The sequence below is a fragment of the Thunnus maccoyii genome, chromosome 22 (genome assembly GCF_910596095.1).
Source record: "Thunnus maccoyii chromosome 22, fThuMac1.1, whole genome shotgun sequence".
NCBI lineage: Eukaryota > Metazoa > Chordata > Actinopteri > Scombriformes > Scombridae > Thunnus > Thunnus maccoyii.
In genome coordinates, this window is record NC_056554.1 from 17,424,901 (window position 1) to 17,451,800 (window position 26,900).

The following is a 26,900-nucleotide window of genomic DNA, read 5'->3' on the forward strand; positions in this document are numbered from 1 at the left end:
GGAAGCCAAGCTTTTGGCAAAGGGAACAGTTACCACTCCCCTTGCTTTTAATGTAGCCTATTATTATTATTATTATTATTATTTGTCTTAAATTCTGTGTTGTTTTTTATTACTTGTAGCTATTCATACTGTCAACGTCGTCGATGTCAATGTGTGTGTGTGTGTGTGTGTGTGTGTGTGTGTGTGTGTGTGTGTGTGTATGATTATCTGCCACATTTTTCCACCTTGCTGGACATGTAAATCCTTTTCTCCACGACTGTTATCAGTAATCAAATACTGTTATCAGTAATCAAATACATAATTGTTTGGAGACGGGGTGGCACCACCCGGATGTATAAACTCCCCCCATGTTAATATTTGTTTGGACTTTCCTACTCTGTCGTCACTCAGCACGCAGCTGTTCCTGCAGAGGACTGCCGGCCTACTGCGCTTCCCGAAGTGGATGTTTAGCTTTATTCATCTATTCACAAGAGGATTATGGATGATTTGAACCAATATCCCGTTTTCTTCGAGTGCCACAGCCTGTTATCTTCTTTAACTGCAGGGCAGACGAAGAAGATAGAGAAGTATTTTCGTATTCACTGCCTATCAGGCGGAGGCGACTGCGGACCACTGAGAAGAGTGAACGATAAAGTCTACAGCATCGCTTTCAAATATCAGAAGGGTAACGTTATGACACATGAAGCAAAATAGTCAATTCATGTCTTACGTTATTTTATTTTGCGGTCTCTCGTGTAACGTTTGTGTAGGTAATGTGCTATTATGTGTAGCTTTGTATTTTGTATGATGTGTTCTGTGTGTTTTTTTGCTTTGTACTGTTTGTTATTGTGCTGCTTATTTGTTTTGATTGTAAGGGACTGCAGATGATAATGAGCTTGAAGCTAAATCTGGTGCATTACATCAAATATAAACATTTATGTTTCATACTGTACATGGTCCCATTAAATACAATATAACAAAAAGTAACAGACTCGACTAAATAACAAGCCTACACTTATTGTAATTTTGTTCCAAGTGATAGCAATTAACGGCCTAAATAACAAAAAGGTTTTGACTGTCAAAGTGTATTTTCTATTAAAACCGTTAACGTCCACGATCACACGCATTCAGTAGTATTTTTTTGGGAGACGCCCTTAAGTGTCAGTTCCCGAGAAAGTGAAAGTTACCTCGATCCAAACAGTGCTGCCACAATTTTCCAGTTTACTTAAAGGGTAGATTCACATTTTTTCAAGGCTGTCCTAAAACAACAGTCAAGAGCCCAAATGAACATCGACACGTTTTTCTTGTTGTAATCATTCCTCTTGTTCTATTAGAAGATCCCTTCATAATGCACTTTCAATGTAAGTGAAAGGGGACAAAGTCCACAGCCCTCCTTTCACACGAAAATTTGTTTAAAAGTTTATTTAAAGCTAATATGAGGCTACAGCCATCCAAATTAATTCAATCAACTAAATATCTTTCAAGTTAACATAGTCTTTTTAGTGCCAAATTCCCTCTTTTTGTTACAATCCTCCCATTGTAGTTGACACAAAGAAGGCTTTTTTTTTTTACCAATAAGTCAGACTAATTCAGGCTGCTGAAGCCTCATATTATCCTTGGATGAACTTTTCAATACACTTTTGCTCAAAATGAGGTTTGTGGATTTTGTCCCGCATCACTTACATTTTAAGCACTGTGGGAGGGCGTGAACAGGAGGAATGATTACAGCGAGCAAAACACTATTGTTTTAAGACAAACTTGTCCTTTTAACCCGTCCTTTTAAAGTATAAGTTTACTCTATAGATATCAGTAAAGCATAACTATCCACTGCAGAAGATTAGGGTTAGGGCTGTTTTCATTTCCTGCAACACTTGATTTGAATCTACTGATGTCACATAAAGATGCAAATTCAGCTGTACGCTCTACGTGAGACACAACAAAGCAGGGTAATTATGATTCATGCTGAAATACAATGGTGCACACTGTGAGAGAAAGGGTGTTTGATATATTCATTTTGGTTCTCTGGCAAAAATAGAAGGAGGCAAATGAGGAGAGAAGTGAGAGAATAAGGAAAGACAGTGGATATGACAAATATAAGAAAAATTAAAAAGAATCTTACCAAGAATGTCATCTGCTTTTTCTGTCTCAGATCAGCAGGCAGTTCTGCAGAAGTATCAGCATTTGGTGGACCTTGGAGACGGTCCACTGGTGTTCACTGTCCAAGGCAGCCTGGAATCTCTCTCCTCCTCTCCCAGTTCCACCTCGACTCCGAGCCAGACCTTCACAGTTCTAGCACAGGTTAGCACAACATTTCCGTCATTCAATAAAGGTTAAAAAAAATACATTTACACTTCCTCATTTCATGTTATTATATTGCACCAATCAGGCTGTATACAGCATCATAAATCCTTTATGTGAGAATTTATGATCAGATTTGGAATCCAGGCAAATGAGAGTAAACTGTTCTCATGATTATGTGGAAATCTTTCTGAAACACAGAGCCATCAGCCCATTCTTGCCTCAACTCTTCCATCGAGTGGCGAAGAATATGAACTATGTTTTGATGGTTATCTCCTCCGTTACTTAAATGAAAGTCCCAAGGCTGGGAAAGAACTAGAGGAAGAACTCGCCTCTGTGGCCTGCTCTGCTCAGCTTTACCCAGAAGAAGAGAGGGTTTTAGTCAGGAATTTAGCTCAGCCTGGTGCTGTTGATAGAGATGGAGTCCAAAAGTTGGAAGCTGAGGTGGACAAACTCTTTAAAGGTTTACAAGAACGCTACACCTGCCATTTTGAGTTAGACCCTCACAAAGTGAAAGCTTTGCTTCGGTCCTGCAGCTCTTATCAGACCACAGATGAGGTGAAGGTGTACAGCGAGGCTGGGATGGCTGTTGTGGTTGGGGAACAATCTCAGGTGGATGCCAGGTTGAGTGATATAGAGGACAGGTCATGTGTAAGTGAGAGGGAAAGTCCCACAGGGAAAGAATTTCTTGGTTATTCTGAGCTTGGGGACTTTTATTGCAGAGCTACACAGAATTTGGCATCTTTGAGTTTGAGTGAAGGAGGCACAGTAGTTGCCAGCTACTGCCTTCGTGATGGGCTCCAGGTGCTGGTGTGTCAGGGTGATATTACCAAACAGGATGCTGATGCCCTGGTGAACGCTGCCAATGAGGATCTGGACCACTGTCGAGGTGTTGCTGCTGCACTGAGTAAAGCAGGTGGCCCTGAGGTGCAGAAGGAGAGCAGTGCCATAGTAAAGCAGACTGGAAAAATCCCTACAGGTGATGTGGTAGTGACCATAGGGGGGAACCTAAACTGCAAGAAACTGCTGCATGCTGTTGGGCCTGTTGGTGGAAAATCAGGTGGCAAAGAAAGGGTCTTATTGGAAAAAACTGTCCAATCTGCACTGAATTTAGCAGAAAATATGGATTTTAAGTCTATAGCCATGCCCTGTATCAGTTCAGGGATATTCAATGTTCCTGTGAAGGTGTGCTCAGAGGCTATTATAACAGCTGTTAAAGAGTTTGGTAATCAGGGAGGGCGAAGTCTGAGCAGAATCATCCTGATAGATAACAGGGAAGAGGTGGTGAGAGCCATGCAAGAGGCATGTGACAGGCTTCTCCAAGCAATACATACAGGAAACAATATACCAAGAGATTGCGAGTTCGAGATGGATGCTGCTGCCAAAGCCACAGGAAGTGGAGCCACTGCTGGAGGTGCTGGAGAGAGTGTCCATGTAGAGATCGTTCAGGGAACCATTGAGACCCAGCAGGTGAGAAACTCAGCTGAGATGTTAAGAAAATTGGTCAAAACAATTGGGACCAGAGATTCTCATATTGTGACCATGATTATGTTAAGTTATACAAACAGTTCTCAACATTGTAGAATTAGTAAAGTTTGGAATACTTGCACATGTTTTTTTCCATATGACAGGAATGGCATGATAAATGGTTTTGCATTCTGGTTTTGGTCTACCAATATCAATCTCTACCAATCTCTATCAATATCAATGGTCTACCAATCTCCTGCTCTCTTCCTAGGTGGATGCCCTGGTATCTCCTATGGCCGGCCATAATCCTCTCTCTACCCGTGTTGGAAACACTTTGTATTCATTGGTTGGAGGTCAGCTGGCTGCAAGGTTTACAGAGGAAGCTGGAGAAGAAACGATGCCTGGTGACACAGTCATGGTGGAGGGTTTGCCTAAACTTCCATCTCAAGCAGTGATCTTCCTCAACCTGGTTCCTTGGGGTGACGACCCAGATGGGACAGCAGTCGAGGTGAAATAGTTTGTTAAATAGATACATAAATGTATGGGAGTGTGTGTGCATTCAGGTGTGTCTTTACTGTGTGTTTTGTGTCTTAGACTACTGTCATATCTACATCAAATTAGTCAATTGTAAATCATACTCCCTTCTCCCTTGTAAACTAAGGGGGGTATAGGTTTTCTAGAGCCTAAAGTTTTCTATTTCTGACATTTTCCAGGTTCTGAGAATGGCTATCCAAGAAACCCTGACTTCCTGTGAAAACAGAAGATTTGATTCTGTTGCTTTCCCTGTACTTGGATCTGGGATTGCCCTGCGTTTTCCTGAGAGTGTGGTCGCCCGGGTTCTACAGGAGGAAGTTGATACATTTAAACAGACCAGAGCCAGCAAAACACCGTTCCTGGTCCGTGTTGTCATCCACCCCGATGACCAAGAGTCTAGCATGGTAATGCAAATCACTGTATCAGAGATACTGACTATTCCAAATGATATTATTGAACTCAAAGTCAAAGTGCAGTAGGTATGTAAAGTAGGTTTGAATCGCTCAAGCTTAAATGATAAGATTCAAAATATTTCAAGTCTGTCCTCAAACAATAGTCAGGTGCCCAAATGAACACTGACATGTTTTTCTTTTTGTAATCATTACTGTTATTCATACTGACCATTCAGAGGTCCAAATGTCTTCGCTGTTCATTTAGTGTCTAAGGATGCCAGTACTCCAAAATAAGAGTACTTTACAGTTGCCACATTTATTCACACAAAATGTTTGCTGGCCTGAAAGAAATATTGTTGTTCACATTATTAATCAATTTCTAGTATTATTACCATACACTGGAATTTGGTATTGAAGCCTGTACTTTGTTTGTGTCTGCAGGCCTTCAAGTGCATCCAGGAAACTTTGAACCTCCAAGGTAGGTATAGATATAATATGACAGCAAAGAATTGGAAGTCAGTCCTATGACATCCATTTTTCATGTCCTACTTCTGATAATTAAGCAAGAGAGAGGTGGACAAGTGTTTTAAGTTGATTTGTTACTTATTTCCACTAATTCCTGCAAATTTTGCATTTGGTTTGATAACACAGTGAAGAGTAATCAAAAAAGCATTTGTTGTTTGTGTCCATAAAAGAAGCTTGTTGTAGTGGAACAATTTAGTTGATTTCTTCTGTCAGTGTTAGAAAATGTATGACTGCTGTACTGACTAATTCACCATATTGTAGACAAATGCAGTTACCAGAGTCATATTTTCTTCTAGTGTCAACTAAGAGGATCGTCCTGCTGGGAAAAACTGGATCAGGGAAAAGCCACCTAGGTAACACCATACTTGGAGAGCAATTGTTTGAAACAAACGACTCTCCCAACTCTGGAACACAAAAATGTGAAGCAGAAACAAAATCTGTCAACGGAAGAAGCATCACTTTGATTGACACTCCCGGATTCTTTGATGTAGAAAGGAAGGAGGATGAGGTAAAGCCTGAGATAATGAGGTGTATCACTGAGTGTGCTCCTGGGCCTCATGCTTTTCTTATTTTGCTCAAAGTGGATAAATTCACAGAGCAGGAGAAAGATGTCATCAAGAAAATACGTGAGTGTTTCACTGAAGATGCTCTAAAATATGCTGTAATTGTCTTCACTCACGGTGAACAGCTCCCTAAAGGGATGACAATCGAGGAGTTTGTCAGTCAGAATAGGGATCTGAGTCATCTGGTGAATCAGTGTGGTGGTCGGTGCCATGTCTTTGATAATAAATACTGGAACAACGAACAGCAAAATAACTACAGGAGCAATCAGCTCCATGTGGAGAAGCTACTCAACACAGTAGACAAGATGGTGATGGAAAACAATGGAGGCTACTACACCAATGAGATGTTTCAAGCAGTAGAGAAAGAAATACGGAAAGAAGTAGTGCACATTACACAGTCATCAGGAAACATGTCAGTGGAAGAGATCAGAAAGCAGGCTAAAACCAGAGTGTGTAATAGGTTTTTGGTCAAACTGGCAGGTACTGCAACGGGAGCTTTACTAGGAGCTTTTTTTGGTGTGGCAGCAATGGTCGGATTAGTTATCACAGCTGTACAGCAGTCAGCTTTCATGAATGTTCTGAAAAAAGTTCCAGTGGGAGGACAAGTAACAAGAGTGGCTACTGCAGCTGTGGTAGGTGTTTCTACAGCAGCCTTGGCTACAACAGGAGGAGTAATGGGTGGTATTATTGGATGTGAAGCAGCTGAGGGAGCAGAAACAGCAAGGGAGGCAGCAGAGAGGGCAGCTAAGGCTGTTATGGACAAAGGAAAATCTACTTTAACGTTGAAGTAGCTGATTTAGCTGATGGGGGAATCTGAACAAACCGAAAACTGGATTCACATATAATCACTACTTAAAGTCAGCACTACCTATTTACATATTTACAGCATACACTGAGCAACATTCATTTGGTTGTGTTTGTTGTTTTCTGGTCACCTGACAAATGTTTATCCAGCATTAACTCTCCTTTTATGTCTATTAGGTCTCCACCAACATCTATATGTTCACCAACTAGTCCCTAACTCTGTCTGTCTATAGTTTGGTGCTCGTCAGGTAGTTGTACAGTGTTTTCATCAGAGCTTTTTGTTGCTTCCAGCTGAGGTTGGATAAAAGGTTGAAGAGAGTTTTGCCATAAAACCAAACAAAGGTTAAAGAAACTCTGTAGAGCTGAGGGGAAATGCACAGTTGGTTGATGATTCTCAGTCATTTTAACAATTATTAAGACAAAAATTTTGATTAGTGCAGCTTTAACTTATAGGTAGAATGTTTTGGGGCAGAAAACCACAGCAGAATCTAAACAAGAAAAAATTGGCTCTAAAAATGGTAGAGGGAAATGTTGATTCTCAAGAATCTGATCTCTTTTATTACTTGTATATCACTTGTAAATTATGTAATATATAATATGTATAAAATATAATGTATAAAAACAATAAATGTGTGGTACTTTAAGACAAACTGTGTCACTTTAAGCTGCAAATGCTAAGCACCAAGTATCAGAGTAATCACTGTCCATCAGTGGAGGATGGGCACAATCATTACTTATATAGATATCTTTTAGGTTGTGATGTGATAACCTCAGTATGCCTGGAAGATTCAGGTGATTGTCACTATATACTTGAAAGTGGTAATTTTAATGTGTGTTCTCCATGATTACAGGGTGTTGAAAGATGACAAGTTTACTTTTTTTCCCAATTATCTCTTTCTTGTATATTTATTACAAATCAGTTTTTCAACAATAAAAGGATTAATTGCTCTCAAGTCTTTTCATTTGTCCATTTTGTCATATTATATATCTTGATTGCATTTATAGGATTGTTTTTATTCTCACACTGGATCTGCAAGCTCAGGTCAACAGAATGCTTTGAATAAAAATGAAGATTTGAAGCCTTTGGCTTAATTCAAGATAACCTTGATTACATTACTAGACTTTGAAAGATCCCTTCAGAGCCAAAGAGGGTATTTAATACATTTTTTGTGGGCTGGGTAGGACAAACAATAACTAGTGAACTGATGTGTAAAATTGGCAGAGTGCCCCTTTAACACATTTACTCTGAGCAAAGAGGTGATGTCAATTGACACTGAACCACACACAAGACAAGATGCTCCATTAAGCCCCATCACGCAACACACATGTACATATAATCAAGGTTGGTGGTTTTCTTTTTAGTTGTTTTTGTCATTTTTTTCCATATTAATTGTGTGTCTCTCTTTTTTGAGTTCTCTGGATTCCTACACTACAGAAGCACCCCTGAACGCCTCTTACAGAGCGGTCAGCAGCTTGGTGCAAGTGCAGCTGCATTTTCTGAACAAAAACAAAACCAACAGAAAGAGAAAAATCCCAGTTCTTTTAGTTCATATTTCACACTTGTTTTGGCAATGTAAACACATGTCTCCCGTGCTAATAAAGCCAATAAAGCCCCTTTGAATTGAACATTGAATTAATAAAGAGGGAATAAAGGATTGTGCACAAATGTCTCTGTTGAGTTTTTAGTTTCCAGTACAGTATTTCTCCCTCCTGTATGATGTATATATATGCATATGATTGACTGATTCATCAGTCATTTCTGCTGTTATGTATTAAACTGAATAGAGTTTGAGGTGCTGCTGTAGCGTCGGAATCCAGAGAACTAAAGGAAAAGAAGAGAGAGACACAGTTCATATGACAAAATGACAAAAACAACTAAAATAAAACCATAAACTTGATAATATGCAATAATATACATGATAATATACATGTGCATTGTGTTAGTGATCTGTGATTTTAAAAAAAAACATTGCTGTCTTGTGGTAAATTACCCAGAAACAGCTTGTTCTCTCATTTATTGTCTCTGAAGGGAAATTTGGCTTGAGCAATAGTGCTTAAATTCAACCTGAACAGAAACAAAATAGAAAAGATATGTAAAATATTGCACATGTCTTGTGGGATAAAAGATATAAATACACAAACATTGTAAAAATGAGGAATGAAATCATAAAAACCTCAAAAACATAATTCATAATGTCTAGAGCTAAATGTAACAGTGCCTCCTTACTTATGAGGCACTACATAAGTAAGGACTGAGCTGGTTGTTTGTTAAGTGGTGCAATCGATACTGGGAGGAAAGAAAGCTTAAGTGGTTGTTTTTGCTTTTGCTGGCTCTGTAAAGTCTGAAGGTAATAATTTATATTTGGAATAAAAAAATGTCTGAAAATCTTTCTGCATGTCTGACAACAGTTCCCTCATAGATAGTGTAAAGGGACAAGTGTGCTTTCTTACCTATCATTTTCATTGCTGTCATCACCATGCTGTCAAGTCTAGATTTTAACTGGACTGTAAGGGTGCCGTACCATGATGCCGAACCATTTCTAATGATGCTTTCCAGCAGTCTGACCTTGTAGTACCCCTATACAACCTCAGGGAGGGAGCCATTGACCTTTACATGCTGGGACCTGTTTAAGAAAGAATAAAACCATTTCATAATAAAGGGATTTACTTGCATTTCATTTAAGTTCTGGACAAGCTGGTGTGGTTGGAGTGTATTACAAAGCAGAACTAAAATCTGCAAATACAACACGTGCATATATGCCTTGGGCTCCTCTAAATACATCACTAATCAACACATCTTTGCAGTTTATTTTCTTGATTTCCTACAATGGGCTCGACCACGCTCTGGGCTGTTTTTAATTCCAACAATCTCGCTCTAGTCTTTATTATTCTTGTGTGAATATGTCTTTTGTGAGATGAGAGGTGATTCAGAGCAGTAATATTGGTGACAGGCCATGGCCTGCCTGGTGACCTCCAGGCGCTAACAAGCCTGGATTTGTTTTGTTTTGTTTTTTTCCACCTTACTCATCTTAATTAATGGATTAATTTATAATTCCCGTATAACTTGTATCTCAACTTACATTTTATGTTTGCCATTTGATGGTTGCTTTTTGAATAGCTGTCTGCCATCGCTGTGAGGAACTATTCATTTATAAAAAGAGAAAAAAAAAGTTACAATCTCAACTTTTGTGGCCACAGTAGTTGTTTCTGAGTGTAGCTGACAGAGAATTTATATTTATATATGTTAGTGTAAATAGTTTACCGTGAGGTAAAGTGACTATAAGTGATGGAACTCAGTAGCCAGGAACTAATGTTCAGTGGAGACTATTATTGTCATTGCACATCCCAAGCAAAGCGTATGGATACTGCCATGTAAAATGTTTCTCAAAGTTGTTAAAGTTCGATAAAAAGTTGTGTAAAATGTATACATCTTTATCCCCCACAAGCTAATGACGATATGATGCACTTAAGAAATATGTTTTCCCCCCTTCTGTAATAAGCAGCCAGTGAGGTGCGTTCAATGTTAGCTAAGTTAATCCGAGTTTCTAGCATCAAATTGATCTGCATTGACTATAGTCAGCAGTGATGTTGCCATCGTGTTTGTGTTGTTAATGTTAGACATTAAAGTAACGCCTACTCGCACTTGAGTTGCTGTCTTGGATTGAATGACACTCTGTGGTCCCCCATTCAGCATTTAATAGGGGTGCAGCCGAAGTGGGGTTCTGCTCTGCTCTTGTGTATCTGGTACGGAGGAGAAGGTTGGTGGTTCAATTTAAAGATGGAGAGGCGCTTCAGGGGTTGTATGGTAGTTTTACTGCAGACAAAATAACTACAGAACAGTGTAGGGTCTTAATTAATTATGTAGTAATTAATGGAGAACAGTAAAAGCTCCTAGTAAATATGTACTATGTTTGTATTCCTTATAAAACACTGTAGATTGAAGAAACAGTAAAACTGTTGACTGAAAATAAAACAAAGATATATAATTTTAATATGTTTATAGACGCTATAATCATTATTATTGCATCCAATTTGTGCTATTATATGACTTAAATGTTTTCCTTTTCAGTAATTCTTATAGATGATGTAATGCATGAAGTAGAAACCAGTGTTATGAAAGTTAGCGTCAGTTGTTGGATACAATGAATTGAAGGAAGATAATACTGGACCTCATGTAGTTGCCACAACATTAAGCAAAAACACTGCAGGGACTTGAACCCCATCCCAGTAAACCAGGAATACCATTACCAGTGACTTTTACTTTTTGAGGCTAAATGGAAACAAACATTTAAATGTGAAGTGCAGTGATGTTAAGCTGTTAGCCTACTAGCTGACAAGAGAAGAAGAAGAATCTGATTTAAAGTCAATCGATTCCACATGATGCACTTTATTCTGTTTTCAGCTATTATGGGATTTTTTTTTTTTTTTTTATTCTCACGCTGGATCTGCAAGGTCTGGTCAACAGGGAGCTCCCTAAAGCAAGAATGCTTTGAATAAAAATGAATACTTGAAGCCTCTGGTCTAATTCAAGATAACCTTGATTACATTATTAGACTTTGAAAGATTCCTTCAGAGCCAAAGAGGATATTTATTTGTGGGCCGAGCCCACATCAGTTCACCATTACTGGTGTTCACCATTACTGGTGAACTGATGTGTAAAATTGGCAGAATGCCCCTTTAACACACTTACTTACTCTGAGCACAAAAGCTGCCCCATTAAGCCCCACCTCTACTGGTTGGATTCATGGATGTATACATGCATGGTTGGATCCATCTGTATATAAATACGGAAGACATGGCAACTTCCCAAAAGTGAAGCCCATGTCATGATTGACAGCTGTGACAGCCACTCTCAATCCTTTACGCGGACTCTCAGGCTCCAAATAAGCAAGATGGCAGCTCTCGGAAGGAGATTTGGTTTCACGTCTGCATAGCGGTGAGTTGGAGACGGTTCATCCATATTTATCCACAGTCTTTGGTTCCGTTTTTCAGAAACTCAGAGGTGCTCTTTTCTCTCCGTGAAATCGTTTTTATTTGTCTCCTCAGCCTGCTGTGAAATGGCTTATGAGAAACAACAGCGAGAGGAGCATCGTGAAGTTGACCTGGACCCGGATGACTTCTGCTGTTTTATATGTCTAGACTTTCTAACAGAGCCAGTCACCATTTACTGTGGGCACAATTTCTGCAAAGGCTGTATTAAACGTGTCTGGGACTTGGAGGACGTGAAGGGAAAGTACAGCTGCCCTTATTGTAGGAGGACCTTCAATCCCAGGCCTGATCTGGGGAGGAACAACACACTGGCTGAGGTGAGAGGGGAATAAGTTACGGATATCCCATACTTAATATACACGAGTACTACATTAATAGTCCTGTTTTTTGCGTCTCCAGTCCACAAATCCTAATGCTCCACTGACACTTGACATGTACACATAATGTTTTGTTGTGTATGTATTTGTCGTTTGTGTTAATGGGTGTTATGTCCCAACTGGTTTTCAAGTTTACTGGTGTCAGCAGATTCGTCGCAAACATTCACAAACGTATTACCAGTGGTGGATCGTAACTAAGTACATTTACTCAATTACTGTACTTAAGTACACCTTTGAGGTACTTGTACTTGTGTATTTTCAATTGACGTAATTCTTCCACTCCACTACATCTCAGAGGGAAATATTGTACTTTCTACTCGTTTAGTTTACAGCTTTAGCTACTTTTCAAATGGAGATTTTAGGCTACATAAAATAAGATGTTTTAATATTCTAATTGTTGTTTAAATTATCGCTCTTTTATATTCTTTTAAAAAAAAAATGTTATGGGCTTTGTGTGAAAAGTGGTACATAAAGGCTAATTGCTATAAATCTACCAAAGGTATCTCAAATTGGCTCCAAATTGATAAGCTAAACATTAAAATGCTCTCACATGTATTTGTTATTGATAGAAACAAACAATACAATATACTATTATGATATAACACTCTACATAACGAGTACTTTTTACTTTTGATACTTTAAGTACATTTTTCTGATAATACTTTTGTACTTTTATTTAAGTAACAGTATTTTTAGACAACAGTATTTCTACTTTTTACTTAAGTGAAGGATCTAAGTGCTTCGTCCACCGCTGCATATTACTGGCAATATTTTCATGTACTGCAGCGAATATGATTGTATAAGTGGGAACTTCATCACAGCCACCTACGAAAAAGAAAGTTTAAGAAAACATAATCTTAACAATGTCGTGCTGAGCTGGATTCGATCTCACTAGAGCAGAAAGTGCATATTTCACAAACCACCTGCCTCGTTCTGTGAGCCACTGCCTCGTTACTCAAAAGAACTGCTTACCATGGGCTTATCTTAGAAAATATCTACACATATTTATAAAGTAAAAGTTACAGTAAGGCATCAGCAAACAACTGATACGTCTTTACACTGACATTCATAACATTGACATTGTGAAGTAGGGCGTGTCTGCATATTTTCACTTATATTTTTCCCATGACTGAAAAAATAAACTTTTTATCATCAGGTTTTGAGGAAGTGGAAGATGACACACAACCAGCGGACTTCTCCTTCTGCTGCTCTGACCCGTGCCGGCCCGACAGATGTTACCTGTGATTTCTGCTGTGGGACCGAACCCAAGAAAGCCGCTATGTCTTGCCTGACGTGCTTTGCATCGTACTGTCCGGCTCACCTGGAGCCTCATTTGAGTGTTCCTGTGTTGAAGAAGCACCAGCTGGTCTCTGCTATGGTCCCGCTTTGTACGAAGATGTGTAAGGAGCACAACAAGCTGATGGAGTTCTACTGTCAGACAGACGAGCGGCTTGTTTGCTCTCTGTGCGCTCTGAATCACCATAAGGACCATAAAACAGTGCCTGTTTCGGTACAGAAGGCTGAGACGGAGGTACAAACAACATTTCTGGCGACTAACAAACATTTGACTGAAGCCTGTTTGTTTTTTTTTTGAAAATCTACTCGTATTCACCTCATTCTCTCCAAAGTTCTTAACAGAACGATGGCCATAAAACACGTGTAGTTGTAATTGATTTTAATTTAGCATGAACTCTTCCAGTCTCATGGAAAAAGATCATATTTTCTTTCAGAAACGGCTGGTTTCAATTCAAAAGAAAGTTCAGAAAAGAGTCCAGCAGGGAGAGGAGGAGCTGAACCATCTCAGCCAAGCCGAGGAGAATCTCAAGGTGTGAAAATTTAAGCCTTAAATTTTTGTATTTAACTTACAAGAGTTAATTCTAGACTAGAGGACTTAGGCAGCATGTCAGACATAGTTCAACTCTCCACACTTTTTTTTAACAATTCTGCATAACTGTATAAGAAACCTGCTTAGTGGCATGTTGACTGAAAATCATTTCCTGGTAACCTTTGACTATGTCTAATTAATGTTTTACTGGCAAGCATTAATCGTAAGGTGCAGTGAAGAATGTGATACATCTGGCCTCTCATAGGGAAGTCAAAGGTCAGGGCCGTCTTCTGATCAGTGCCACCACAACTGGTGAGATTTTATTGTTTTGTTCAGCTAATGGAACTTTTGAAAATGGAAAAAAAAACAACAACACGTGTGCCAACAGAGTTGCGCCCAGGCTGCGGTGGCAGACTGTGACAAGCTCTTCGACAGGCTGATCGACTCCCTGCAGAGAAGACGTGGCGAGGTGAAGCGGCTGATCACAGCACAGAAGAAGACTGCGGTCACTCAGGTTAAAAAGCTGCAGCTGCGGCAGGAGGAGGAGACCGTCACGCTGTGGAGAAGAGACGCTTTCCTGGAACAGCTGCTGCACACCGACGACCCCATCTATTTGATTCAGGTACCGGACACTGTTTAGCATTGGATGTTTGAGCTTCACTGTGCAGAGTTTGACACCAGAAGGCTGTTTGCATGTTCATCTGCTGAAGGGGGAAAGCTTCTGTAAAGAATCATGTTTAAGGCATGAATGAATAAGCTGTTCAGCCAAATTACTCCCAGTCTTTAATTGTAGAAGCCTAAAAATAAGAAAACCCATTAAGAAGAAAGGAATGGAAACAGTTCCATCTACTGGCCAAAAGAGACAATTCAACAACAATGCAAAACTGCTCTTAGTTGATAGTTTGTGACTGCTAAAACTATATCTTAGCCAATAATAAGTTTAAGTATTTGTATGCTGTATTTTCTAGGATTTAAGTATAATATCATCTGTCTTAAACCTGCATTAACTGATATTTGGCCACTTGGAGGCAGCAGAAACAAGTTGTGAACAGAACACTGACACATCATAGGCTTTTATGCAAATATGTTGAACTAGTTAGCAAACAGCATATTCACACATCCAGCAGTTATAGAGCAACATTATCATTCATTTGGAGTTGTGTTTCTGTCCACCTGGTGAATGTAGCTCTGTTTTTGATTTCTATCAAGTTGCAGCTGTCATTTGATCAATTCTTCTTATTAAAAACATCTATTGTAGTTGCTTTAAAGTCTTAGTTTTTGGACCTCATTTTGTTCCCACCTCTCAAACCAAGTTTAAACTCAGCAACAAAATAGAACTTTTTAGGTTTTTATGAATTTTGAGCAATAATTACTCTGAATAAGGTGCACAACACCCACTTTTCTGATTCAAACTATCTCTAGCTGCTTATATCTTGCCAGTATTTTGTCTTTGTCTTTGACGTTGCCTCTGACATACATCTCTCCAGATTTTCCAGTCTCTCTCCAATTTCGGTGACCCTCCAGACGTTCCAGTTGGAGCCAGTCCTGCGTGCTCCTTCAGAGATGTGACTGACTGCGTGTCTGAGCTGAGTGATAAACTGGAGGTCGTACTGAAGGACACATGGCCAAAGATCTCTGCCACAGGTACCTCCTTTTTAAAAGTCAGAGTCATATAATGGCTTCCCTTGTTTTTTAGAAGTGTTTAGTTAACTACTGTTTTGTCTTTTACAGCCGGTTATGTTGACTTCTCCATGCCACCAGCACCAAAAACCAGAGAGGAGTTTTTACAATGTAAGAACATTCAGTTGAACCTCTTTATTTTCATGCAGTTATATTCAACAATGCCAGCAGATTTAATGCTAAAACACACTCTGTTTTTCTACCAGATTGCTGTCCCCTCACAATGGATGTGACCTCAAACTACCCCTATCTCTACCTGGTAGACGACAACCACATGATGAAGCCTTCACCCAGCCCATATGCTGATAACCCGGACAGGTTTACTAAGTTTCCACAAGTGCTGTGCCAAGAGGGTTTGTCAGAGCGATGTTATTGGGAGGTGGAGTGGAATGGTCGCCGTCTGTCTGCGGCAGTGTCGTACAAAGACATCAGCCGAACATCGGATGACTCACGGTTCGGAAGCAACGACAAGTCCTGGAGCTTAGAGTGCAAAGCAGACGGTTACTCGTTCCATCACAATAACGTAGAAACAACAGTGTCAGGCTCTTGCTCCTACAAGATCGGAGTGTACCTGGATTATAAAGCAGGCACTCTGTGTTTTTATCACGTCTCTGACCCGATGGTGCTAATCCACAAAGTTCACACTTCTTTCACTCAGCCTGTCTATCCTGGGCTCGGGCTGGATTATAAATGGTTTGATATTGGAGTGTTTGCACAGCTGGTAAAGTTATGGTAGTAAAAGTGTGTGTGTAAAAGGAATTTGAAGTGTTTTTTTGGCCCAAAAAACAAAAAGTAAATTTTAATAAATGTTCTGCAACGTTAGAACACTAGAGGAATACGGACAGGAGGGCAATAAAACACTTTTGTGCATAAACATAAAAATTTTCTTCTTTTCTCATCTATAATATTTTCATCCATTTCCCTTCCAGGGTTATGTCATACACTAATACAGTTTGGAAAAATTTGTACGTGTGTTTTTGCAGGTCAGATGATATTAAGGAGGGAAGGTGACGGAGCATAAAATCCTTGATAATGCCTGCCTTAACCTGAATGAACTATATCTAGTCTCTAGTGAAAAGGCTTCGCTTTTGTTTTTGTTGGTTGATCTTGATACGATCTAAAGGCCCATCCAGAAGTTTTTCATCCCCGGGCAAGAAAAGGCAGAGCAACTTGGCAACAAGTTATTGCAAGCGCCCAATCCTTAAAGGGGTTTGGTTATGTGGAAATTTTACATGGAAAATGCTGAAAGCCTAGCACAAATCATTGGCTATTGTCAGCTTCTTTCCAAAATGAGTAACCTTATCAGTTATTCATTTGTTATTTTCTACCTGCCCATAAACAATAATTGAATGATTGGCAGGGCAGAAAGGCTTTGCTTGTTTGTTTTTTTTCTTTTCTTTTCTTTTCTTTGTTTTTTTTTTTTTTACTTTTCAACCAAAGTTAAATGCTTACTGGTTGGCAGAAGTGATGCATCTCAGTGGTTAAAGATGGGATGACCATATGTTTACACTGTAAAATGTCTTGTCTGATTGTCACAAATTGTAATACAGTGACAAGTTGCACTTAATAAACTTAATTGCATTGTTAATATGAAAGGTTTTATGTGGTTTATTTCCATGCAGTGCACTGTCACCTCATAGCAACAAGATCCTGACCTGGGTTTGAATCCACTTGCCAGCTGCAGCCTTTCTGCAGTTTCTAAGTTGTACCTCACCTCTTACCCAGTATGGATGGATGGATTTTCCTGCGCTGCTGCTGAAAGGAAACGCCAAAAATATGACAGCAAACAATAATGAAATAAAACAAATCTGAAATTTTGCATTTTACGTCAACCAGCAATGACTGGTTTGCCCAGAGGTGAAGGGCTCCCATAGAGCACGCGTACCGGAGCCTTCCGACGGCTGAGCCGAAAAGGGTAGACCTACAGGACACACCTGCTAACCCTAATCCTAACCCCACACACTCACTTTAGTACACAACCCCACACCACCACCCCACCCCCACCCCAACCATCTCACCACTCATGCCTGAACATAACCAAGTGGGTGTATCGTGTAGATACTGCAAGTTTGCAGATAGATGTATTTGGTCGAGGCGGCTAACTTCTGGTTTAGCCCTCCGCTAACTCGAGGGATAAAAATAATTTAAGCATGTGGCTCTTCTAGACTTCCCAAATTTTATCAGACTGAATGGATCAAATTCTGATAGTGAGACGAGTCATTTCACGGGGGGCTGTGACGCTCAAAACAATTACTCCACCATTTTACAGCTGCGACAGTAGCGACGAGACCGGCTCACACATGTACTCGTAAAACCGGAATTACATCCAGGCAACTACTATTTACTCTCACTGCCAGGAGGGGGAGACTGCAGGTTTAAGTAAATGATTTGAATACTTCTTTCCACAACATGACAATGCCCCGGTGCACAAAGTGGGGGTCCATAAAGAAATGGTTTTCCCAGTTTGGCTTGGAAAAAAATTGACCGGCCTCAACCCCATCCAACACCTTTAGGATGCAACGCTGGCTGCGAGCCACTGTTTATCGCTTAAAATCAGTTGGTGATAACTAATGGTGCTGTGACTGAATGTGAGCAAATCCTTGCAGCCAGGCTCCAAAATCTGATGGAAAGCCTTTGCAGAGGAATGGAGGCTTTTATAGCAGAGGGCTCATGTCCATGTGTCAACATATTTTTGGTGTAGTTGGATTTTTATGCGCTTGGGTTTTGAGATATCTGCGTATTTTGTTTGGCACACACATACAAAACCATCAGGGTTCAGTGGAAAAAATCTTTGTATACTTTGGGTAAACTAGCCCTTTAAGTTGACACGAAACAGATGGAATTTCTCGCTCGACATGTGAGGATGTTGACAGACTGCCAGGGCGAAGGCAGGCCAGGTAATGGGGACACACCTTCCCCTCTCACTACACTACATGTTACAGCAAGCATGACAAATCAATGGAGAGAGAGACAGAGAGAGAAAGGAGAGAGTGAGTGTGGGTGGGGGGAGAACGTGGAGTTAAGAGAGATTGAAAAGTAAAGGAAGAAAACATAACATTCACACCATCTTCAGACGTCTTTTCCAGCTCTTGGTGTCTTCTTTCTTCTGTTGGGATATACAGTCCGATGACCTGGTGAGTCTCATTTTCCTATCTCTCATTCACAAGTCTGTGTCGGTAGCCACACTGTTTTTACAGCTGCAAACAAATGACTGCAGTCAACCATAGTTTCACTGCTACTGTTAGATGAGAAACTAGGAACTTTAGTTTCCCTTTTTAAGATTTCCATTACGTCTTTTTTTGCCATCACTTGCTGTATACTTTTGAGAATATATCAAGAGTTTTCATATGGTCTTGTGACATTATTTAGTAATTTCATTTTCAGTCTAAGCCTCTACCTCTGCTGTCAGGTTCACTTGACAACTGTGATTTGTTCAAACATGAACAACATGCCTAGCCTGGCATCGCCACACCAATTCGCAAATGCCTATCTGCCAGAGCAAATAAAACATGAGCTCGCAGTTTCGTCTTGCTCCCAGGCTACAACATGCCAGTGTGTATGACTAAATCTGTGTAGTTACGCTCATGTTCTCTGTGTTGTGCGGTGCAGTGTGTACCGCATGTTTTTTTTTTTTTTCTTTTTGTAGGCGGAACAGGTATGTTTAAGCTGGTACTGAGTCACACAGTACATGCAAACACACCTTTTGAGTCAGTCAGGTTTTATAGTCTGTGATGTGGTCACTTGTTTTACAAAGAACTCGGTTTGTACAAATGGTAATAAAAAGCAAAAGCAAGGGGTTTTATGAAAACAAACATTGCCACCCACAAGAGAAATGGAAAGAGAAAAGAAAAATATAACAATGATGCCAATTATATCTGGCTTTAGTTGGAATAATGTCTCATTGCACAAGATGACAGAGTTTCACCCGCTGCTGCTGCTGCTGCTGCTTTGATGCCACTGTCAATGTGGTTTGACCGGCTTTCTGTAAACACTGGCCATGTGGTCACATTTCTTTGTCTTCTCCTGAAATCTGGCAAATGTTTTTCTATAACAACATTTCATCAGAGGCACTCCAGGGTCAGAACAATGAATAAAGAAAATTAAAGACACATCATCATCAACATAAAAATTTGCACATATCTTCAAAGTCTTCACTTATTTTTTGGCAATGTCTATGTTTCTATGTTAAAATCTTTAATTCAAAAAATACCAAAATACCACTTGTCTTGGGCAGAAGGTTTGACTTTGTGAGAGTCTGCAGTTATTATCATCTGATTGCTTTAATTAGATTTGTGTATTACACTTATCTTTCCACCCTTATTTCCTGTTTATCAGTTTTAACTGTCAAATTATGTTTTTTAATATTTTATTTATCAAAATACTTCACTATAGTTTGTAGTTCATCTCTAGAAATGGTCTGGAAAATGCCCTGCACAGTTACCATAACTAAATGAATGACACCTAATTTTGAGGAAATATCTAAAGCCATTTCCTAATTTCAAAAGAAGAAAAAAACTTGTTACAAACGGGAAGCAGTCTCCAGAGTCCAACCCCTTAAATATAACATTAATGAAATGCTTAGAGCTTCCTCATTAAGGTACAAAATCATGCAAAAAAAATGCATGTACTAAATGTATTCTATGGGAGCTGCACTAAAAATAAATGGCAGGTTCTCAGGACGCAATCACTCTATTTCTGCTTTGTTTCTACCTGTAATATCACATGGTGTGTACTTGCTTTTACAGCCAATTACACACTGATTTAGCCTATAATAATCCATAATTACAGCGCAAAAATATCAAAGAAATTTGTTTAGCACATGTGGGTGTGAATGTTTGATTACATGCAGGAGAGTACTGACACTGCATAGTTTGAGTGTCAGCAGTCTCAAGGGCGTACTCTTGTACTCTCTTGTACTGTCACGATATATTGAACAAGTGATGACATGCCATGTGACTTTTTGAAATACAGTGTGTTTCCAGTAACATGAAATAGCTTTGTAACTGACTGTGGCATGCAGTTTTAGCCCACGTGTTTCTATTAAGGAGATACATCTTTTAAAATACGTCTCAAATATATACTTTCATTTATTTAAAACATGCCAACTAAATAATAATCCTCACACACCTCGGCACTGTGGCTTTTAACAAATGTCACTCAAACAGGAGTAAAAAGTGCATTTGTTGATGTCTAGTTTCAGTTGATGATTGATACACATTTGATGTGGTAATGAGTGTAATGACAGCAGCATAACGGTGTATGTGGGATCGACTCAAAATGAAATGCAGTGTGATGAAAGTGTTGGTGTGTTTTTAATAGTTTTTGGACAACAGTGGAGCTCTACAGCGATACTTGTTAGTAGGATCGATTCATTCTTGGTTTTGGTCTTTTCATGGGATTTGCTGACAATAAGAAAAATATGGAATATCACACTTATCCTTTAAAGAGTTACACTGACTTCTTGCTAGTTTTAGTATAAGTGCTGCTGCTAATTTATAAATATTTAGCCTCAGGCCAGAATACATTTCTAATATGCTTGAAAAATATAAACCCATTAGGACCTTTAAAACTTTAGGAAGCAGTCAGATATAGTCAGAGTAAAGCATGGTAAAGCTGCACATTATGCTGCACACAGATAGAATCAACTTTCTGATTATCTTAAATGCACCCAAACATATTACTGCACTGAAACAATATTCTATATTGTCAAAAGTATTTGGACACCAGAGCATTACACCTTTCAATTGTTGAATATCTCATTGCAAAACCAGGGGCATTAATCCGCTGCTTATAACAGCCTCCACTCCTCTGGGAAGGTCCAAACTCTTCTCACAAAGTTGGAGGCGCACTAATGTCTAAAATATAATTGTATGCTGTAATATTAAGATTTCCCTTAATTGGAAACAAGGGGCTCTAACAAAAAACAGCCCCAGACCAAAAGTGCACATATGAGTGTCCACTTAAGGTGCATAATATTGTGAATATTTCTTGTTTATCATTTTTGTTATATAATATATATACCAGGTATATATATTATGTATATTTGTTTCCCTCATCTTGTGTTTCTTTGCCTCATATAAAACATTTTAATTTGCTTCTCTTTGGATGGTGCAACAAACAAACATGTCTGTAAGGCCTGAAGAATAAAAAAAAAAATCTGAATCATAGCTCAAATACTGACTCCAAGACAGTGACTATTGCTCCTCACTCGTGTCTGGTCTCGTTTTTCAGGAATTAAGCGTCTCCGTTAAAACCTGTTACACTTGCGCCACACTCCCACGCTTTCCTAAAGAAATACATACTTGTATTGTCAAAGCTGAGGCCTCTGCCAGATTAAACATGGAGTAGAATACAGAGGTGAGGCCTCATTATTAGTCAGAAAAGTCTCTAAAAGTTGTCAGTCACTTTGCAGTATAGTAGGTTGATGTCAGGAGAGAGTATGTGTCATATCCCTTAAAAGGTAAAAATCATTCACCGATATTCTCTCTTTGGCAGGTAACTAAAATGGCCCCGAGTAACAGTTTTCCTCTCATGAACAACTCCACACCCCGTGGTGGAGTAAATGAAACCATTGTGGATAATCAAATCGCCACCGCTATGGGTGCCCTCATCCTAAGCATCGTCTTTCTCTTGGGCTTCCCTGGAAATCTCTTCATTATCTGGAGCATCCTGGCACGTGCCCGAAAGCAGTCCATCACCACCCTTCTCATCCTCAACCTAGCTATCGCAGACGGATCTCTGATGGCTTTGACCCCGTTCTTCATCATCTACCTGGTTATGAAGAAGTGGGTGTTTGGGAATGTGATGTGTAAGATCCTCTTTTACCTCTGTCTGGTCAACATGTACGCCTCCATCCAGCTCATCATGCTGATGAGCCTCTACAGGTTGGTGGCAGTGCTGTGGCCGCAACGCGTCAGTGCCATCACGGGCCAGAGGACTGTCCTGCGGATGCTGGCGGTGGTGTGGGTGCTGGTAATGGTCGCCTCTGTTCCTGCAATTGTCTTTAGAGAAGAAAAGCTGAATGAGGGTCGCTGGGTGTGTGATTCATACCATGATTCAAACAACCAGGTGAGTGAACAAGGACCTGAATATATTGTACCTACAAAGCACTCTCCACCAAGGCTGCACAATCTTCTAACTTTGTCATTTAAATAAATTAGAAAAATGTGTAGAAGCATCTAGATCTGCAGTCAAAAAGACATCAATCAATGTTGATTTTTTTGTGAATACTCTTAGTTATTCTTATCTAGGAACCTAGGAATTTGTAGAAGGATGAATTATGCAAAATTTGTGCAAATGTCAGACTCATTACCATTGCATTTACTATGTTACTGTAACACCATCCATGGGTGAATCAATATAAAATGTTGCAGGCTCATATGTATAGATACTATATACATTATATCATCTAAATTTGGTTGACATTGCACAATGTGTTTAAGACTTGCGGTAAAAACATACTGACTTTTTGTAACTCTGTTACAAAACTCTGAAACCAGCAATCTTAGATTCGCACCCACTTCACGCAGCAGCTGGACAGCAGTGATAAGAAAGTGTGCAAGATTTGAACTTCTCTCTCTCATCTCTTTTCAATCTTCACACTTAATTAGACTTGTCACTGTTCTTGCATACAACCAGCTGACCAACCCACTATCACGCCAAAGCATGTAATGCACCCACCGATCCACTAGAGGATACTGTGTCAGTGTCACGTTTTTGCCTCGCCTAGGTGTGAAAAGTACACCTATGTAAGAAGGTGCAGTACCAGCAGCGAGTGACGGCAGATCGTGAAATAGTCCCAAAATTTATCTATAGATTTGTGCACAAGGACACAAATATTTCTAATATGGCACATTAATCGGCAGGACAACATAATTTGTCTGTGCTTTCCAAAACCGTTACAAATCACTGCTAAAATATAATTATGTTTTATGGTGTGATAATGCTGTGGTTAAGGTCTGTTTAGGTTTAGGCACAAAAACCATTTGGTTAGGGTTAGGGAAAGATCATGGTTTGGGTTAAAATGATCACTTGAAACATGGTGTGGGTTGAGGGTACTACTTCCTTGAAGTTAGGAAACCTTTGTCTTCATGGCAACAGTAAATACCACGACAACTGTAGTTACAGTTTTTGAAAAAATGTCCTGACTCATGGTTGGAAACATGACACTGGCAGTTGGAAGCAGGAAGCGAAGTCTCTTGCAGCAAAGTCCACAAAGTACACCCAACTCACCACCTCCAAATATGGAAATTTGTCACCTTATATAGACGTCATCTGAACTGAGCCACTTGACCCGATCTTTGGAAATTGTACACGCGTGTACTTTTCAGGCCTAAGTGAAGCAAAACGCTGACATGGGATCCTCTAGTGGATTGGTGGGTGTATTACATGCTTTAGCATGATACCTGTCTGAGTTGACAGTGTGAGGTCTTATCCTTATTACTGAAATGATTATCGCATCTCACCACACTCTATGATAACAGGCTTTTCACCCCACCTTTGAGTGCGACTGTTTTGAACACCTTTGCCTTCAGATTTGTCCAGACAACACATTGTATGAACTACTGTAGTTCATTGCAAGCAAACCCTGGCCTCAAGCTTGTTTTGGTTTAAGATTTTGCACGGTGTGGTTATCTTTAGTTTTGACAGAGACTTTGTTGTGATATAAATAAAACTGAACTTTGCTGTTAAATAGATGAACCATATCTTCCTGCCATCTGCTGATCCATATCATTCTGTCTTTCTAGTAATAGAATTGCACAAAATAATTCTCCCTCTTCTCTGTCTTTTTTGAGGACACAGCCTTTTTGTTTGAATAAAAGTTTATTAGTGTCCTTCATGAAACCTTAAGTGCACCTGACATGATGTGTTTTCAAACACTTACCTTACACTGCCTTTTTGGGGCAGCCATCGTGGAACTTTACATAGTGTAGATTATCAAAAATAGATTTGATTTTCCTGCTAAACATTCTCATCTTATCTCTCCTGCATAGGTGGTCCTCCAGTACACGTTGGAGCTCGTGTTGGGGTTTTTAATTCCCTACGCGATCATTGTATTTAGTTACATCTGCATCTTGCGGAAGATCCGGCAGACCAAGTTCCGCCGTCGCATCCGAAGTGAGAAGCTAATCCTGGCCATTGTGGTGACCTTCTGCATCTTTTGGTTACCCTACCATGTCATCAACATGGTGCAAGTACGTCACACATCCTGTGTTTTAGAATATTTAAAATACACAGACTTTAAAGGTTTTCACCGTGCATGCAGGTTTAAAGTTTAAAGATATTTTGCACTGTTATGAATTAAACAATTTTGTATTGTTCTCAGGTTACAGCGGCTTTGTGTCGAGACGGTACAGCAAAAAAGATGTAAGTGATTATGTATTTGTTTTCTCTCCAACAACTAGATGAGATTATCGATACCACTTTTGGGTGTGAGTTAAGTATGGAGCAAGAGCCAGGAGGCGATTAGCTTAGCTTAGCATATTGGAAGCAGGGGAACACTGCTAACCACCTAGTTAAAAATACAGCTATCAGCACCTCTAATGCTCACAAATTAACGTGCATAATGTTTGCTAAACTGTACACAAGCAGTAATGTAAAAGCGACAATTTGCAGTTTTACCTGGAGTTACGTGCTATAGCTATTTCTTGGCGTACAACAACTGGGCGCAGTGACTTTCCAGTTGTTTCAGAAGTCCTGGGCAGATGGATGAACTGTAACTGTAACCGAAAAGAGTTACAGTACCTTCCAGTGTGTTAATTAGAGAGCTTTAGGGGTGATAATATTTTTTAACTTCACAGAGAGCTCTAGCTTCACACTTACACAGACATGAGAGGATCTATCTTCTCATCTAACTCTCAGAACTCTGTTTAACTACCCATTTAAATTATGTCCACATTAAAATAACCTCAATGTTATAGACTATAAAATTGAATAAGAAACCAATTTTTTTGATACCTTTAGCTAATAAAATTCTCTGCTAACTTTTCCATCCACCAGACTGGATAATATATGGCGCAGGAGCCGTGCTGTCACCTCAGCCGTGGCGTTCATGAGCAGCTGTGCCAACCCGGTGCTCTACTTCTTCGCAGGAAAGTCCTACATCCGGCGAGAAGGGCTGGCGTTCATGGCCCGCTTGTTTGAGGGCACAGGGCTGGAGTCAGTCACCCGGAAGAGTCGACAGAACAGCCAGAACAGTCGTGACAAAGACAAAGACGCAGATGCCGTCATGCTGAAAGACAAAGATCAGGACTCTGTTACCAACTCGAGCTCTAATGTCAAACCAGTGAAGAATGGTAAGTAGAGGACATGGGAGGCAGCAGGCTTGATGCTGGTGTTGTTTCTCTGAGGCAGAAAGGACACAGGCCTTTAAATCTCTCCTCCATCTACTCAATAACTGAAAAATGGAGCAAAAGTTCATTAAAACTGTATATATGAGCCCTGCTCTGCTCTGAACTTTTCATGAGGAATCACTGGACCGTTATTAAAAACGCTTGAAAGCCCCCTCATCCCTCACCACCCCAAAAACTCTTTTTCATTCAAAATCCATCCCTCAAAGAGAGGTGGAGCCTTATGTTTACTGTACATGTTTACTGTAATGTTAATATGAATTTGTCTTGCAACACTTTCCTGTGTCATTTTGATCTTGCAATGTTTTATTTGTAAAGATGTAAAGCCTAGAACGGTCTAGATGAACTGAAACAAAGAATATTGTTTAAGGGAACATATCATGCTTTTTGTGATTTTCTGTTGTTTTTATACTGTTATGATGTTGGATATGTATGTTAAACATGGTCAAAGTTGAACATATGATTTATTTACAAAATGTTCCCTGAAAGTCAAAGGCCAGGGCTCCAACCTGCTCTGAATGGTTCATTTGCAATTTTATCTATACTTCCTCCTTGTGATGATGTCTGATAATTCGTGCATGACCGCAAATGGTCTTCTGTTCCGTAAGCCTTTGTTACTACGGTTGTTGCTAAGGATGTACAAAGTTTGCTACAAGCAACCCCTTTCACATTGCACATGTCATGTAGTCATTTCATCCACTGTTAATATAAAAATGTTGATCAATACAGTTTTAAAGTGAAAACCCTAAACGGAATTTTTGATATATCACACTGAATACGTAAAAAAGAGAAAGAAAGGAAGAAAGAAAAATACAACATGAAGTAATCAATATTTTCCGAAAGAGGTGACACATCACAGGTTTGTTATGTAATACAATACATCCTGTCCTTCATAAGTAGGTTGTAGATGGTTATGTGGAAAGAGGAATATGCCGTAAACCCACCAAAAAAAGTCTAGTGCAAGAGAGCAGACAATGTGGACAATACAGATGTGATTTAATACTCAAGTATCAACAAGATCATGAGAGTTTACTGGAATATTCACCCCCTCACTTATTCACCTTCATGACAGAGTCTTGTGCTGTTCATTCCTGTTCTTCATTGAACAGGATGCTGCC

General features: G+C 39.6%; 3 protein-coding genes across 4 annotated transcripts; all 3 read left to right on the forward strand.

Moving 5' to 3' along the window:
- Nucleotides 1-384: 384 nt before the first annotated feature.
- Nucleotides 385-7,515, forward strand: LOC121889339. The gene is made up of 7 exons (XM_042401220.1): nucleotides 385-664; nucleotides 2,129-2,277; nucleotides 2,479-3,747; nucleotides 4,016-4,252; nucleotides 4,458-4,682; nucleotides 5,112-5,148; nucleotides 5,492-7,515. The coding sequence occupies exons 1-7, from the start codon at nucleotides 478-480 to the stop codon at nucleotides 6,547-6,549; spliced, it is 3,162 nt and encodes a 1,053-aa protein (XP_042257154.1). The 5' UTR covers nucleotides 385-477; the 3' UTR covers nucleotides 6,550-7,515.
- Nucleotides 7,516-11,370: 3,855 nt separating this feature from the next.
- Nucleotides 11,371-17,028, forward strand: LOC121889342 (tripartite motif-containing protein 16-like). 2 transcript variants are annotated; one of them, XM_042401222.1, is made up of 8 exons: nucleotides 11,371-11,498; nucleotides 11,609-11,868; nucleotides 13,085-13,459; nucleotides 13,659-13,754; nucleotides 14,142-14,375; nucleotides 15,241-15,397; nucleotides 15,485-15,544; nucleotides 15,640-17,028. In XM_042401222.1, exons 2-8 carry the CDS (start codon nucleotides 11,620-11,622, stop codon nucleotides 16,167-16,169), a joined length of 1,701 nt encoding a protein of 566 aa, XP_042257156.1. In that variant the 5' UTR covers nucleotides 11,371-11,498; nucleotides 11,609-11,619; the 3' UTR covers nucleotides 16,170-17,028. The 2 variants fall into 2 exon arrangements, with proteins under 2 accessions (XP_042257156.1, XP_042257157.1); XM_042401223.1 differs by lacking the exon at nucleotides 11,371-11,498 and having other exon boundaries at nucleotides 11,511-11,868.
- Nucleotides 17,029-18,276: 1,248 nt separating this feature from the next.
- On the forward strand, nucleotides 18,277-26,553 carry LOC121889347 (leukotriene B4 receptor 1-like). Its single transcript, XM_042401231.1, has 5 exons — nucleotides 18,277-18,567; nucleotides 21,929-22,501; nucleotides 24,427-24,627; nucleotides 24,759-24,799; nucleotides 25,433-26,553. The coding sequence occupies exons 2-5, from the start codon at nucleotides 21,938-21,940 to the stop codon at nucleotides 25,734-25,736; spliced, it is 1,110 nt and encodes a 369-aa protein (XP_042257165.1). The 5' UTR covers nucleotides 18,277-18,567; nucleotides 21,929-21,937; the 3' UTR covers nucleotides 25,737-26,553.
- The last annotated feature ends 347 nt before the right edge of the window (nucleotides 26,554-26,900 follow it).

What these genes read in the sequence shown, in the direction of transcription:
- LOC121889339 (XM_042401220.1), top strand. Translation starts at nt 478, where the DNA reads ATGGATGATTTGAACCAATATCCCGTTTTCTTCGAGTGCCACAGCCTG. An exon ending in CGCTTTCAAATATCAGAAGG is followed by an intron (nt 665 to 2,128) that starts GTAACGTTATGA and finishes TTTCTGTCTCAG; the next exon opens with ATCAGCAGGCAGTTCTGCAG. An exon ending in CAGATGGGACAGCAGTCGAG is followed by an intron (nt 4,253 to 4,457) that starts GTGAAATAGTTT and finishes GACATTTTCCAG; the next exon opens with GTTCTGAGAATGGCTATCCA.
- LOC121889342 (XM_042401222.1), top strand. Translation starts at nt 11,620, where the DNA reads ATGGCTTATGAGAAACAACAGCGAGAGGAGCATCGTGAAGTTGACCTG. An exon ending in TACAGAAGGCTGAGACGGAG is followed by an intron (nt 13,460 to 13,658) that starts GTACAAACAACA and finishes ATTTTCTTTCAG; the next exon opens with AAACGGCTGGTTTCAATTCA. An exon ending in AAGCCGAGGAGAATCTCAAG is followed by an intron (nt 13,755 to 14,141) that starts GTGTGAAAATTT and finishes GTGTGCCAACAG; the next exon opens with AGTTGCGCCCAGGCTGCGGT.
- LOC121889347 (XM_042401231.1), top strand. Translation starts at nt 21,938, where the DNA reads ATGGCCCCGAGTAACAGTTTTCCTCTCATGAACAACTCCACACCCCGT. An exon ending in ACCATGATTCAAACAACCAG is followed by an intron (nt 22,502 to 24,426) that starts GTGAGTGAACAA and finishes TCTCCTGCATAG; the next exon opens with GTGGTCCTCCAGTACACGTT. An exon ending in GACGGTACAGCAAAAAAGAT is followed by an intron (nt 24,800 to 25,432) that starts GTAAGTGATTAT and finishes TCCATCCACCAG; the next exon opens with ACTGGATAATATATGGCGCA.